This window comes from Garra rufa, chromosome 7 (genome assembly GCF_049309525.1).
Source record: "Garra rufa chromosome 7, GarRuf1.0, whole genome shotgun sequence".
NCBI lineage: Eukaryota > Metazoa > Chordata > Actinopteri > Cypriniformes > Cyprinidae > Garra > Garra rufa.
In genome coordinates, this window is record NC_133367.1 from 48817974 (window position 1) to 48831734 (window position 13761).

Below are 13761 nucleotides of genomic sequence, written 5' to 3' on the forward strand. Positions count from 1 at the left end.
GCTGCATTATATCCAATTTTAGCTCCTTCTTTGGCCCGATCAATTGTTTTATATATTATTCTCTCAGCATCTGCTGAATTATCTTCCCTTGAATATAGACATTTAATGACAATTTGCAAAGAATCTAGGACTCCTAGCAGAGCACCCAGCAAAATCCCGGTTGCTATTCCAGCGAGTCTCACTTTAAATTTTGTGCAAACATTTTCCTCTGCCTTATCTCTGATCTGCTTGTCTGCCCAGCTGTCATTTGCTGCTTTGATATTCTCCATTTCATTGTCTATATTTCTCTGCACTTCCTCCAGCATTTCATTGCTGTAACACCTTCCTCCATTCTCTCTCACCATCTTATCTATATTTTTTATCAGTTTCTGAATCGCAACTTTGTTGTTCCTATATTCATCCTCCTCCTGCTGATTCCAGTACTTATTATCAATGACATGACAGCGACCTCCACACTTGTCCACCAGCTTCTGTAACTCTGAGTTTTCACTTACAAACTCTTCAATGGTCTGACCTTCATCAAGATCATCACCGTGAGTGAAGAGAACAACTGCTTGTTTCAGAGCAACTTCCCCAAATGTTTCTGTGATTTTCTTCACAATCTCTTCTTCCTGACCTGTGTATGTATCAACTTTGAGTAGAATTAGGAAGGCATGAGGACCTGGAGCACATTTGACTATGGATTTCAATATCTCTGATCTCAGCTGCTCCTCAGAGCAACGAGTGTCAAAAAATCCAGGTGTGTCAATGTATGTGATGGTTCTGCCATTGACTGTTGCAGTTCCAGTTTGACATGTTTGAGTCACTGATTTTGATGAACGTTTTGTCCCGAATGCATTTGTATCACATAATATAGTATTTCCTGAATGGCTTTTCCCAGTTCCTGTTTTGCCAACAGAAATTATTTTTAGTTCCTTCACAGACTCTATCAAAAAAAAAAAAAAAGATTATGACATCGCTGTAGCGGTTTGCTGCATAGAATATTAGGTGAGTTGTGGTATCTGTAACTAAAATGTATACAAGACAAGGCTACAGTATTCAACATTTGAAGTGGATCAAAAAAGTAAATCAAAGTTGTCCTAAAACAAGAACATGGGCATTGTTTCAGTTTAAGGAGACCTTAGACAATGTAGTCTAGGGCAGTGCTACTCTGGTAAAGTGGGACATTTTCCCCTACCTGTATTGTTGTTGCTATTGCTCTCCATTTCACTCTGTTCAAGTTTGAAGTGACTCTGTAATAACAAACATGACAATTTTGAATACTGTTTATTCCATATTATTATTGTCCACTTATAGTGTTAGATTTTTTTTTTTTTTTTTTTTTTTTTTTTTGTGTGCAAAAATTAATATAGCTGCAAGCCGAAATCAAAGGGCCAAGCACAATGTAGGCAAAATGAGAAGCTAAAAGCAATGCAGTGAGCATCAGCCAATTCGGAGCGCCCAACGCATGGTCTAAAATTATTGTCCCTATTCTGTTGTCCCCAACATGTTAAAAAACTGGGTATAGCTCAACTCTTCAAACCTTTCAGAAGTTATTAGCAAAAATAGCCATTTTTAATATCTACTGATTACTAAACTTTGCAGAAAACTTCAATAATGGCTTAACACACACCAAGTATGATCTAAATACACTGAAGTGTTTTATGGATATAGCCTCACACCCACTTGTCATTCTGCTATATGTGGAGACAAACAAGGGAATGAAATGTTGTCCCTCTCAGGACCACAGTGCCACATATAGACATAAAACCATATAAAAAAACAGAGAAATATACAGTATAAACATATAACACATATATATATATATATATATATATATATATATATATATATATATATATATATATATATATATATATATATAAATGTACATATTTGCATATACCTATATAACCTATATAAGCATATAACCTAACCGAACCTATAAACAGCTAACCTTTTGAAAAAGGGATCTAACTATAAATAAACTTTACATAAATACTTACCATGAAGAGTATACATACTTAAATTGTCATGTGAACAACTCATCGTGCAGTAGTAAAGTGCTTTAAAAAACATTAAAAAATGTATATTACAATGATCTATTTTGATTCACCACATGACCCTTTTAAATAGATCAGAAATTTCAAATAGTATCAATCCATATTGTTCATACCTGAACATTCTCACAATTGGAAAAGGCAACTTACTGTTTCTCAGAAATGTATTTTCTTCTTATGTTTCTTCTCTCTTCAGTCCTACATTCAAACCTGCCACACTAATTAAATCTTGAATGCACACTGACTTTCTCTTTCTCTAGTAAAATATCTGGTTCAGACATTATTGCATAACTTGCATTCCTGACAAATAATAGGAGGATGTAAAGGAGAAACTGTATCAGTGAAACCCCTTTCATAGCAAAACTAAAGATAGTTTATTTATATTAGTTTCTACGTCTGGAGCAGTTGTTGCATAGGTCAACGATGCATGTCTTCTGTCAGAGAATAATGTGTAGAGGATTCTGGTGTATTTTAGAACAGCCTCACTAAAAAACTATAGGCAACCCTGTCCGCCAAGCAGTGTTAATTTTGACAGCAAATTTTGATTTAGTTTTAGTCATAAGTTCTTGTCTAAAATGCCATTTAGTTTTTAGTCATATTTCATTCATCTGAATTGTTTTTATTTTTAGTCTAGTTTCATTCTAAGTTGGTTTCTCCCAGTGTCTCCCCCTGCTGTACTGTGTGTTTTGGTTTCTCCCCTCATTAGCGTTATTCCCTACACCTGTCATTATTAATCAGTATGTCTTTATAAGTTGGTGTCTTTGCTCTGCTGTTTGTTAAACGTTGTTGTTGCTAGCCTGTGTTCCTGTTTTTTCCCTGTGGAGTATTAAAGACTTTTCGTTTATATCACGTTGTTGTTTGTCCGTCCTTGCCTGCACCATGACAGTATGTTCGACCCACAACAGTATCTCTGTGTTCTCTTCCGGGAACTCGAACTGCGTCATGCGTCAGCTTTTTGTCATTCAGCGAGCACTTTGTGTGTGTGTGTGTGTGTGTGTGTGTGTGTGTCTGTCTGTCTGTCTGTCTGTCTGTCTGTCTGTCTGCATATTGCTGTTTTCTGTGCCAGTTTGCACAACTTTTATTTGAGCAATATGTCAACCAAAAAGGGGGAAAAGAAACATTTCTAGAAAATCGGTTGAGCAGCCACATAGACAGTGTGCTCTTCCCTGCCAACGCTTCATTGTTGGCAGGGATGCACACAGTCTGTGTATGGTCTGCTTGGGTTCGGAGCATGCACAGTCAGCACTTGAGCGGGTTGGCTGCCTGCAGTGTGAGCGTTCTCCACTGCGGGTGCTCCGTTCCCGGAAAGCCCTCTTCGAGGAGGGGGCTTTCGCTAGCGTTCCTCGAGGGGCTGGCCCCGCTTCCGTCGAGGCGGAGCGGCAGCTGCACTCGCGGGGTTCGCAGCTAAATCTGCTAGAGGGAATGGAGACGGGTGATCCCTTATCTCCTTCCTTATAGGATCGGTAAACCTCCTACTGGATGAGGAAGCCCGCAATGTGGTTACTTCCTTCCAGTAAGATTTTTCAACCCTGTAAGTCCAGAACACTTCTTGGACTGCTGTACATGAGGCCGCTTCAGTGGTGGCTCAAAACCAAGGGGTTCTCCCCGATGGGAAACCCATTTTGCATCAGGGTCACGCGGCGATGCCTACGTGCTCTAGACATGTGGAAGAAACCTTGGTTTCCTATGGGAGCAGACGTCCTGTCGAGGCAGGGGCCGAGGCCCGGGGAAAATGTGCTTCACCCAGAATGAGTGAAGCAGAGAGTGTCTTTCCAGACTCAGGTGGATCTATTTGCGACTCGAGAGACATCGCAATGTCCCCTCTGGTGCTCTCTATCGCTTCCAGCTCCTGCGGGACTGGACGCTATGGTACAAACGTGGTCGAGGCCTCGTTTGTACACCCTTTCCCCGATCGCTCTGCTCCCGGTAGTTCTGGAATGAATGTGACCCCTGAGGGGGACCATCCTTCACTCCAGAGCTCCCTCTACGAGGGAACCCTATGACCTTAAGTGGAAGTTGTTTACTGCTTGGTGTAACCACCACCAATTTGACCCAGTTCACTGCCAGATTGATACACTGCTGGAGTCTCTGCAGTCTCGCTTTTCCGCAGGGCTAACCCACTCCACTCTGACGGTTTACGTAGCGGCCTTATTGGCCTACCACCACCTTTCAGTGCCTGTCAGTGGGTAGAGTGCCCTTGGTCATACATTTTGCTTTCCACCGGGTTAGTCCACTCCACCTTCAAGGTATCCGTGGCGGCTTTATCGGCCTACCACGCCCTTTCTTGGTGGCTTATTAGTGGGTAAGAACCCCTTGGTCATTGTTTTCTTCACGGTGCACATTTAGAGGCTCATGCTAAACCAAAGATCCCTACATGGGATCTCGCTGTGATGCTCCTAGGTATATATTTAGTCTCCCTCTTGTTCTGGGAAAAGACCAGACAAAGGAGTACTAGGTTCTCCTTGTGGGCCTGAGGGCCGAGGCATATCTCTCCCTCTGGTTCTGGTAGATGACCAGACCAAAGATTAATCTCCCTCTTGTTCTGGCACGTATGGTTCCCAGACCAAGGTGTAATACCACTCGCGTCCTGGCAAATTCCCCAGGCGAAGACATACCAGTGTCCTGGCATGTTCACCAGGTGCTCCTCTTTATCCCTCTTGCTCTGGCAGTTTCCCCAGGCAGAGGTGTAGAGCTGGGTATTTCCCTAGGTACCCTTCCTCTTCATCACAGCTGGTTACACTCAGGCCTCCTATTGCCTCCTATAGCTAGACCGTTTGGAAGTATAATTGTAAAAGTGTCCAGTGCAGAGGTGGGTAGAGTACCCAAAATCTGTACTCAAGTAAAAGTACAAGTACTTATGGAAATATTTACTCAAGTAAGAGTAAAAATAACAGTCTTAATAGTTACTTGAGTAAGAGTAAAAAAGTATCCGATGGGAAAAGTACTCAAGTAGCTAGTAACTAGTTACTTCTGATCTGATTGATATGAAGTGAAAACCCTGAGTTTCAAACCGTTTGGAAAGCTTCCACACACCGCTCCTTGAAAACATAGGCTAAAGTAAGGTGTTATATATGTCACATATATGTGTTATATATCACATCCCTGGACTGTTTTCTTACCCGGTTTTACACACTATCATCGTCATCCTGCTCTGCTGTGAATAAACCTGTTGATATTATCACTTACCTCTGTCTTCTGGTCTGCTTCCGTAACAGTTAGCCCGGACCAAAAACAGCGAACAGCATGAGCAATCGGATCCGTTTCAAGAAATGGTGGACTCCGCAGGAGAACAACTGTATCATCTAAAACAGGGAAGTATGACGACTCAAGATTATTCCCTACGTTTTCGCACTTTGGCCGCTGCCAGCGGATGGAATGAGCGATCGTTACTGACCGCGTACTGGTTCGGTCTGGAACCCAACCTCCGGATGCAGTTAGCCGCCTTGGATGACTCGATGGGATTAGAGAAATTCATTCAGCAGTCACTTCGTTGTTCTGATCGTCTGAAATCCTACCAAGACCAGTCTGCCAACACTGCACTCCTCCGACCCATGTCAACCGCCAGCCCTCCAGAACCAGAACCGATGATCCTCGAGTCAGGAAAGATCTCTGCAGCTGAGCGACAGAGAAGGCTGACCCGGGGTCTTTGCATGTACTGTGGGGCAGCGGGGCACGTCCGTCTCAACTGTCCTACCAATGACTACCAATGTTCAGTTAACCACCCATGCCTCTTGTGTTACAGTCGCAGCCCTCATCGACTCCGGGTCAGCGGGAAACTTCATCTCGGACACCCTCTGTCGCCAGCTCCAGCTACGCACCAAAGCCTCAACCACCATCTACCAGATTCAACCCATAACCAACAGGATCAACTCACGGACTCGAATTCACCGAAAATGTGAACCAATCATGCTTCAAATTGGAGTTATCCACCGTGAGGAGATTCAGTTTCTGGTTCTGGAGGGAGCTACTATGGACATCATTCTGGGGCGCCCGTGGCTGGTAGCACATGATCCCATCCTCTCTTGGGGCACAGGAGAAGTGACCAAGTGGGGAAAAGGATGCACCGACCGCTGCTTTCCAGACCTTCCACGTCCCAACCCCAAACGGTTATCTATCAACGTCACTTCAGTCGAGAGTCCTGTTGAGAAACAGTCAGTCAAGATTCCCGAAGTCTACTCATTATTTCAGGACGTCTTTTGCCCCAAGAGTGCTTCCCAACTACCACCACATCGGCCATGGGACTGCGCCATTGACCTTGTTCCGGATGCTCCAATGCCCAGAGGTAAGATCTACCCGTTGTCGCTTCCGGAGACCAAGGCAATGGAGGAGTGCATACAGGAGGCGCTCGATCAGGGGTACATCCGGCCATCCACGTCACCCGCGGCATCGAGCTTCTTCTTCGTCGCAAAGAAGGATGAGGGCTGCGGCCATGCATCGATTACCGTATACTCAACCAAGGTACCGTCAAAATCCTTTACCCCCTTCCTCTCGTCCCTGCGGCCCTCGAGCAACTCCGCACCGCTAAGGTGTTTATGAAGTTGGACCTCCGCAGCGCGTACAACCTCGTGAGAATACGTAAGGGAACCTAGGTGGTTCGTGGACATTTTGCCATTAAAATAAGTTGCCATTGGACGCATAGTTGGTGCGAGGGCTCGCGTGTAGTTCGTGGACGACACAAGCTGCTTATTTCAATGGTGGCGTGGACGTTTTGTGAAAAAGCCTATTTCGCCCACTAACCACCTATTCTTCACCACAGTCTTCCTCAGTGACACGGAACGCCTATTTTGACCCCTAACCACCTAAACTTGACCAAAGTCTTCCTCAGTGACACGGAACGCCTATTTCGCCCACTAACCACCTATGCTTCACCACAGTCTTCCTCAGTGACACGGAACGCCTCTTTTGACCCCTAACCCGACCCAACCGTACGGGCATGGCCGCGAGGTGTCTTTCGTGCCCGCTAAACACCTATTTTTGTCCCAGGGCGAAGTCAGTCTAAATCGGTCCCGAAAGGTCGCAGGACCTCGAAATTCGAGACGAGGGTAGGCGAGGGCGCCCGAGCTGCGATCCAGAGTTTGAAATTTCAGTCTCCTCCCTAAGTGCGCGTTTCGGCGGTTCGTCACGAACCGTATGCGACTCGGCTTTCTCCATCCCAGAGGGTCTTTCTGTTCCCCAGGGACTACCGGCAGGCCAAGTTTGGGGCAGAAACGGCCCCCGGGGGCCAAACGGCAGAGCATCCCACGTACCACTTATTCCATGCGTTTTCACAGGTGTTTGGTGGACAGCGGAGCAGGAGGGCCGTTTTGCGTAGCGAGAAATCAGACACCCAGGGGCCGAAGGGGGGGCGGCGACACGCGCAACTTATTCTATTGACTTTTTATAGGCGCTTCGTGGACGGTGGCCGATCGCCCCGAATTCGACATATACGCCCCGTCACGGGGCCCCGGGTCAGCGCCCGAAGTTCCGTGTCCGTATCGGCCCGAACGGGCGAGAAAGACCCCAATGACCACGAACCACCTGTGAAATTTCCATTGAAATAAGCTGCACGTGGGACGCGGCGCAGGCAGGGGTCAAAAGGTCGCAGGGCCCCGAAATTCGCCACAGAGCACCGTCAGGGGCCCCCGAATCGGGTCCCAGGTTTTCGTGGCCCTAGCCATTTCCTAGACCACCACAACAGGAAACGGCCCTGTGTCACTTGTCCGATCGCCCCGAATCCGACATATACGCCCCGTCACGGGGCCCCGGGTCAGCGCCCGAAGTTCAGTGTCCGTATCGGCCGAACGGGCGAGAAAGACCCCTACGACCACGAACCACCTGTGAAATTTCCATTGAAATAAGCTGCACGTGGGATGTCGGGTACCCAGGGGTCTAAAGGTCACGTGGCCCCGAAATTTGGCACGGTGGTAGTCCAGGGGCCCCCGATTCAGGATCCAGAGTTTCAGAGTTCTAGATGACTTCCAAGCGCATGTTTCAGCACTACGAAATTATTTTACTTCAGAGCACTTTTGTGCATTCAAAAGGGTCTTAGAGTCTATGTGAGCGAGAGGCCTGCGTGACAGATTTCTCCCGAAATGACAAAAACAACTTTACATTTGAGCTAGCCACTCGCGTACTCAGTATGGTATCGGGCGGCCCCCAACGTACCAGCACGTGAAGTTTGGGGCCCATCGGACCCTCGGGGGCCGAACGGGAGCCGCTGACACGTGCAACTTATTCCATTCGTTTTACAGGTGTTTTGCGGTCGGTGGACGGAAAGGCCACGGAAAAGCCACCGAAAGGTCCGATCGCCCCGAATCCGACATATACGCCCCGTCACGGTGCCCTGGGTCAGCGCCCGAAGTTCCGTGTCTGTAACGGCCCGAACGGCCGAAAAAGATCCCTATGACCGCGAACCACCTGTGAAATTTCCATTGAAATAAGCTGCACGTGGGACGCGGCGCAGGCAGGGGTCAAAAGGTCGCAGGGCCTCGAAATGCGCCACAGAGCACCGTCAGGGGCCCCCGAATCGGGTCCCAGTTTTCGTGGCCCTAGCCATTTCCTAGACCACCATAACAGGAAACGGCCCTGTGTCACTTGTCCGATCGCCCCGAATCTGACATATACGCCCCGTCGCGGGGCCCCGGGTCAGCGCCCGAAGTTCCGTGTCCGCATCGGCCCGAACGGCCGAGAAAGACCCCAATGACCGCGAACCACCTGTGAAATTTCCATTGAAATAAGCTGCACGTGGGACCTCGGGTACGCGGGGGTCAAAAGGTCACGGGGCCACGAGATTCACCACAGAGTACCGTCAGGGTCCCCCGAATCGGGTCCCAAGGTTCCGCGGCCTTAAATGCTTCCTAAGCCAACGAACCACCGCGAAAGAAACGGCTCCGTGTGCCCATCCCCCCACAGAGCTCAATGGGAGACAGAGAGTTGTATGAAAAATTGTATAAAATATCGTTAGCGACTACCGACCTAAACCTCTCGGTATGTCGTCGAGGGCCGAGTGACGCAACTTCTAGTGATATATGGGGGTCCTCGGGCCCCCTCGGTACGAACGGGAGCGGCTGACACTTGCAACTTATTGCATTGTGCAGGCACCCATGAAATAAGTTACAGGTGGGATTTTGCCGAGTCATAATGGAAGTGCCCACGTGCAACTTATTTGACAGGGCCTCCACAGGCTCTTCGTGGACAGTGCATTTTTATGCAAATTAAGCCATTTTAGGTGTTGTAATGTACATAGAACTGCTGGGTAGTGTTCCCTGAGCACTGTACTGTAGAAATTTGTCCATAAAACCACTGTAGTTATGAAATATGACTTATTATCTTATCGTCCACGGAACGCCTATGGAGGCCCAGTCAAATAAGTTACAGGTGGGCAAGTGACAGCTGTAACTTATTTGACGGGGCCTACACAGGCATTCCGTGGACAGTGCATTTATATGCAAATTAAGCCATTTTAGGTGCTGCAATGTACATATTTCTGCTGGGTAGTGTTCCCTGAGCACTGTACTGTAGAAATGTGTTCATAAAACCACTGTAGTTATGAAATTTGACTTATTACAGCATCGTCCACGGAACGCCTATGGAGGCCCAGTCAAATAAGTTACACATGGGCGTTCACCATATGTGGTGAAATTACCGAAAATCCACCATCAGAAAGTGACAGCTGTAACTTATTTGACCAGGCCTACACAGGCTTTCCGTGGACACTGCATTTGTATGCAAATTAAGCCATTTTAGGTGTTGTATTGTACATACAACTGCTGGGTAGTGTTCCCTGAGCACTGTACTGTAGAAATGTGTCCATAAAACCACTGTAGTTATGAAATATGACTTATTATCTCATCGTCCACGGAACACCTATGGATGCCCTGTCAAATAAATTGCTGGTGGGCAAGTGACAGCTGTAACTTATTTGACGGGGCCTACACAGGCATTCCGTGGACAGTGCATTTATATGCAAATTAAGCCATTTTAGGTGCTGCAATGTACATATTTCTGCTGGGTAGTGTTCCCTGGGCACTGTACTGTAGAAATGTGTTTATAAAACCACTGTAGTTATGAAATTTGACTTATTACAGCATCGTCCACGGAACGCCTATGGAGGCCCAGTCAAATAAGTTACACATGGGCGTTCACCATATGTGGTGAAATTACCGAAAATCCACCATCAGAAAGTGACAGCTGTAATTTATTTGACCAGGCCTACACAGGCTTTCCGTGGACACTGCATTTGTATGCAAATTAAGCCATTTTAGGTGCTGTATTGTACATACAACTGCTGGGTAGTGTTCCCTGAGCACTGTACTGTAGAAATGTGTCCATAAAACCATTCTAGTTATGAAATATGACTATTTACAGTATTGTCCACGGAACGCCTATGGAGGCCCAGTCAAATAAGTTACAGGTGGGCAAGTGACAGCTGTAACTTATTTGACGGGCCTCCATAGGCTTTCCGTGGACAGTACATTTGTATGCAAATTAAGTCATTATAGGGTCTGTAATGTACATAGAACTGCTGGGTAGTGTCCCCTGAGCACTGTACTGTAGAAATGTGTCCATAAAACCACTGTAGTTATGAAATATGACTATTTACAGTATTGTCCACGGAACGCCTATGGAGGCCCAGTCAAATAAGTTACAGGTGGGCAAGTGACAGCTGTAACTTATTTGACAGGGCGTCCACAGGCTGTTCGTGGACAGTGCATTTTTATGCAAATTTAGCCCTTTGATGAGCTCCAATGCACACAAAGCTTCTGGATGGTGTTTCCTGAGCACTGTACTGTAGTTATTACTCAATAAAATCATTACATTTATGAAAAATGACTTATAATGACTAATGCATTGTCAAGTGACAGCTGTAACTTATTTACCACCTGTGAATCTCCATTGATTAAGTTGCACGTGGGATGTTGGGTATAGAGGGGTCAAAAGGTCACAGGACCTCCAAATTCGGGACTGTGGTAGCCTAGGGCCCCCCCGCTCAGGGGCCAGAGTTTCGGGATTATAGATCACCTCTGGAATGTAGAACTCACGTCACGTTGGATTTTTCGAGTTGGATTTTCGAGTATTTCACTTCATATGGTGCATGACACCTGTAACTTATTTGACAGGGTGTCCACAGGCTGTTCGTGGACAGTGCATTTGTATGCAAATTAAGCCATTTCAGGTGCTGTAATGTACATATTTCTGCTGGGTAGTGTTCCCTGAGCACTGTACTGTAGAAATGTGTTCATAAAACCACTGTAGTTATGAAATATGACTATTTACAGCATCGTCCACGGAACGCCTACGGATGCCCTGTCAAATAAGTTGCTGGTGGGCAAGTGACAGCTGTAACTTATTTGACGGGGCCTCTGCAGGCTTTCCATGGACAAATAGGTGGTTAGGGGGATGAATAGGCTTTCCGTGGTCACGTAGGTGTTTAGGGGGGCGAATAGGCTTTTCGTGGTCACATAGGTGGTTAGGGGGACGAATAGGCTTTTCGTGGTCACATAGGTGGTTAGGGGGACGAATAGGCTTTTCGTGGACAAATAGGTGGTTAGGGGGACGAATAGGCTTTTCGTGGTCACATAGGTGGTTAGGGGGACGAATAGGCTTTCCGTGGTCACATAGGTGTTTAGGGGGACGAATAGGCTTTTCGTGGTCACATAGGTGGTTAGGGGGACGAATAGGCTTTTCGTGGTCACATAGGTGGTTAGGGGGACGAATAGGCTTTTCGTGGTCACATAGGTGGTTAGGGGGACGAATAGGCTTTTCGTGGACACATAGGTGGTTAGGGGGACGAATAGGCTTTTCGTGGTCACATAGGTGGTTAGGGGGATGAATAGGCTTTTCGTGGACACATAGGTGGTTAGGGGGACGAATAGGCTTTTCGTGGTCACATAGGTGGTTAGGGGGACGAATAGGCTTTTCGTGGTCGGTGGGCGGGGCCGGCCAATAGGCTCCCCGTGGCACCTTTAGGCTGTCCGTGGGCGCCCACCTGCAACCTATTCGACGCCCCCCCCGCAGGCGTTCCGTGGACAGAAGCCTGCCACCTGGTGGCCGAACTCGAGATCGCAACAAAAGGAGCGAAAAATGGGTGCCGTTCCGCGGGGCCCCCGGGGGTCCCAGGCCCCGGCCGACGCCTCGGACGGACCCCGCAGGGCCTCCCCTCCGCGACTGGGGGGTCGAGGGGTCCGGCAAAAATCCTCTAGGGGGGCGGCGCGCAGCGTCCACTAACCGCCTGCCGCCGGCAACTTATTAAGCGCTTTGCGGACCCCTCTCCTCCGGCGGCGCCCTAAGGCGAGTGAGGGGGACGAATGGAAGACAGCCTTTGTGACCCCTACTGGCCACTACGAGTACTTGGTCATGCCCTATGGATTGGTCAACGCCCCCTCCGTATTTCAGAACTTTATCCAAGAGGTACTCCGGGAGTTCCTTCACCACTTCGTCGTCTACATAGACAATATTCTGATCTACTCCCGGAGTGAGGCCGAACATCGCCTCCATGTTGCGGAGGTCCTGCAGCGGCTCCGAGAACACCACCTGTACCTCAAGGCGGAAAAATGTTCATTTCATTTGTCATCGGTACACTTCCTAGGATAAATCATAGACCAGGAGGGGGTCCGTATGGATGAGAGGAAGGTGGCTGCAGTTGTGTCCTGGCCAGAACCCACTACCATTAAAGAACTCCAACGATTCCTAGGTTTTGCCAACTTTTATCGACGTTTCATCAAAAACTACAGCCTCATCAGTGCTCCACTCACCAGTCTGCTCAAGGGAAAACCACGAACCCTGCTCTGGACCCCTGATTCGGACGCAGCCTTCCAGAACCTCAAGGACGCCTTTACGCAGGCACCCCTATTGACCCATCCTGACCCTGATCTCCCCTTCGTGGTGGAGGTGGACGCCTCTACCACCGGCGTGGGGGGAGTCCTTTCACAACGCCACGGTACTCCTCCATTGCTCCATCGCTCAGCCCAGCGGAGAGGAATTTTGACATCGACAACCGCGAGCTCCTTGCCATCAAGCTCGCTCTGGAGGAGTGGCGACATTGGTTGGAGGGTGCCAACCACACCTTCCAGGTAATTACAGATCATAAAAATCTACAGTACCTTCGAGATGCCAAGAGGCTCTGTCCCCATCAGGCAAGATGGTCCCTGTTCTTTTCTCGGTTTGATTTCACTATAACCTACCGGCCAGGATCCAAGAATACCCGAGCGGATGCTCTGTCCCGACTCCATGATTCCCACGACTTACCTGACGTACCCTCGACCATACTCCCAAAAAACCTCATCGTCCAACCCATAGAATGGACCAACCCTCCAGCTGTCGCCACTCCGGAACCCAGATCTCCGCCGGGCTGCCCACCAGGTCGCCAGTTCATCCCAAGGACCCAACGGGTAGATCTGATCCACTCCGCACATACCTCTCTTGGCACTAGACATCCAGGGGCCAACAACACTCTCTCGCTGCTGACGGATCGCTTCTGGTGGCCGCACATGACAAGGGCTGTACAGAGGTATGTTCAAGGATGTAAGGAGTGTGCGATGTCCAAGAGTCCACGTCATCTGCTTGCTGGGAAACTCCATCCCTTGACTGTGCCGAACCACCCCTGGTCACACCTGGGAGTTGACTTCATGACCGATCTCCCCTCATCGGATGGTAACACATGTATCTTTGTCATTGTCGATCGATTCTCAAAGTTCTGCCGACTAATACCCCTGAAAGGTCTTCCCACAGCCCTAAAGACTGC

General features: G+C 48.1%; 1 protein-coding gene across 1 annotated transcript in view; it reads right to left on the minus strand.

Moving 5' to 3' along the window:
• The window catches only part of LOC141338213 (GTPase IMAP family member 9-like), a 14657-nt gene extending 2142 nt beyond the window's left edge, over positions 1-12515 (minus strand). The window contains exons 1-3 of the mRNA XM_073843760.1: positions 12417-12515; positions 1178-1232; positions 3-925 (exon numbers count right to left, since the gene is read on the minus strand). Of these exons, the coding sequence (XP_073699861.1) occupies positions 3-925; positions 1178-1232; positions 12417-12515 (1077 nt within the window). The remainder of the gene's footprint in view (positions 1-2; positions 926-1177; positions 1233-12416) is intronic.
• Positions 12516-13761: the final 1246 nt, after the last annotated feature.